At 45.4% G+C, this 1,229-nt stretch overlaps 1 protein-coding gene across 1 annotated transcript in view; it reads left to right on the top strand.

Annotated features, from left to right (window-relative positions):
* The first annotated feature begins 668 nt into the window (after positions 1–668).
* Positions 669–1,229, top strand: part of xkr5a (XK related 5a) — a 9,056-nt gene continuing 8,495 nt past the window's right edge. Inside the window, exon 1 of the mRNA XM_048249709.1 lies at positions 669–883. Within this exon, the coding sequence (XP_048105666.1) occupies positions 757–883 (127 nt within the window). The 5' untranslated portion in view covers positions 669–756. The remainder of the gene's footprint in view (positions 884–1,229) is intronic.

Raw genomic sequence — 1,229 nt, 5'->3', positions numbered from 1 at the left:
GCATATTTTGGTTTACAAGGACTTGAATTGAATAATAAAAAAAAGTATCCCTTTAGATTAGTGTTTTCATGAGTTTGATATCTGTATGTTATGTTTGTGTTTGTATGCCTGACGTGTGTAGGCTAGGGTTACATACGTGTGTGCGCGCGCGTGCGTGTGTGTGTGTGAGAGAGAGGGTGTGTAGTGTTTGTATTATTTGTGTTTGAATGCATCTACCGGTAAGTGTCTTTAGTGTGTTTGTTGATGAAGTGACAGCGGCGCACTCCCATTTCATCTGGTGGGAAGAGGAGCCCTCTGTTGGCTCAAACATTCATTCCCACGCATGAGTAGACTACATTTTCCACCTGCAATGGCCCACTGCTTGGGATCCTGGTAATTTCTACATTAAGCTCCAATAAAACAGTGACATTCAAAGGCTCTGAAACAACTTGGCGTTTGACCAATTTGGTCCCATCCCACATGCTGATTCTAGCGTCAATGTGTCAACATCTGTCTCAAATTACATTCAATTACATTTGCCAATTTTTATAGCGTAAGATTCATGTAAGAGGAAAGGAAATATTATCACCTTTATGGTTCTGTAGTGTCTCGTCTCGAGGCTTACAGTAGCCTATAGGCTCCCTGGTCGTGTGCTGCGGCTTTAATTCCAAAAGGATGACGTCAGATATTTTTGACGGGAGGAAGGAGTATCCGCCGAGAATGAAGGATGTCAACAATGTCACGGATGGATTCTAGTGCCCGTGTCTCCGCACCACCATGATAAGCGAGGAGTTCGTGGCCGGGGCGATGGCACCGGCGGTCCGGAGAGGATGCTGGACCGCGTGGTGCCAAGTTATTCTATTCGCCGTGTCGGCTCTCGTGATCGTGGCGGAGAGAACCGCGCGTGAGTGGGCACCCACAATACAATACTCCTCCCGAGACGACACTTCATAATAACATAACCTTCAGTGGGCTGCAGTGGCTGAACTGGACAAGCTCCCATAACTTTTGTTTCGGTCACTGTGTTATTATTATTAATAGTAGGCTATTATTATTTTTGAATACTGCTTGCTGTAGGCTAATTGCATGCATTGTGTGGAAGATGCTTGAATTTCCCTGCTAAAATTCAGCATCTGTCTTAACCGTTGAATGACAGGGCTTGCAGTTTATGTAGGACACAGACGTATGTATGCACAGACGATTAGACGGCTCGGTTTTGCGTCTTTCGTACGTCCGTCTCTAACACCGTC

Source organism: Alosa alosa, chromosome 8 (assembly GCF_017589495.1).
Source record: "Alosa alosa isolate M-15738 ecotype Scorff River chromosome 8, AALO_Geno_1.1, whole genome shotgun sequence".
Taxonomy (NCBI): Eukaryota; Metazoa; Chordata; class Actinopteri; order Clupeiformes; family Clupeidae; genus Alosa; species Alosa alosa.
The sequence above is the reverse complement of the archived record's forward strand: the minus strand, read 5'-3'. Positions and strand labels throughout refer to the sequence as shown.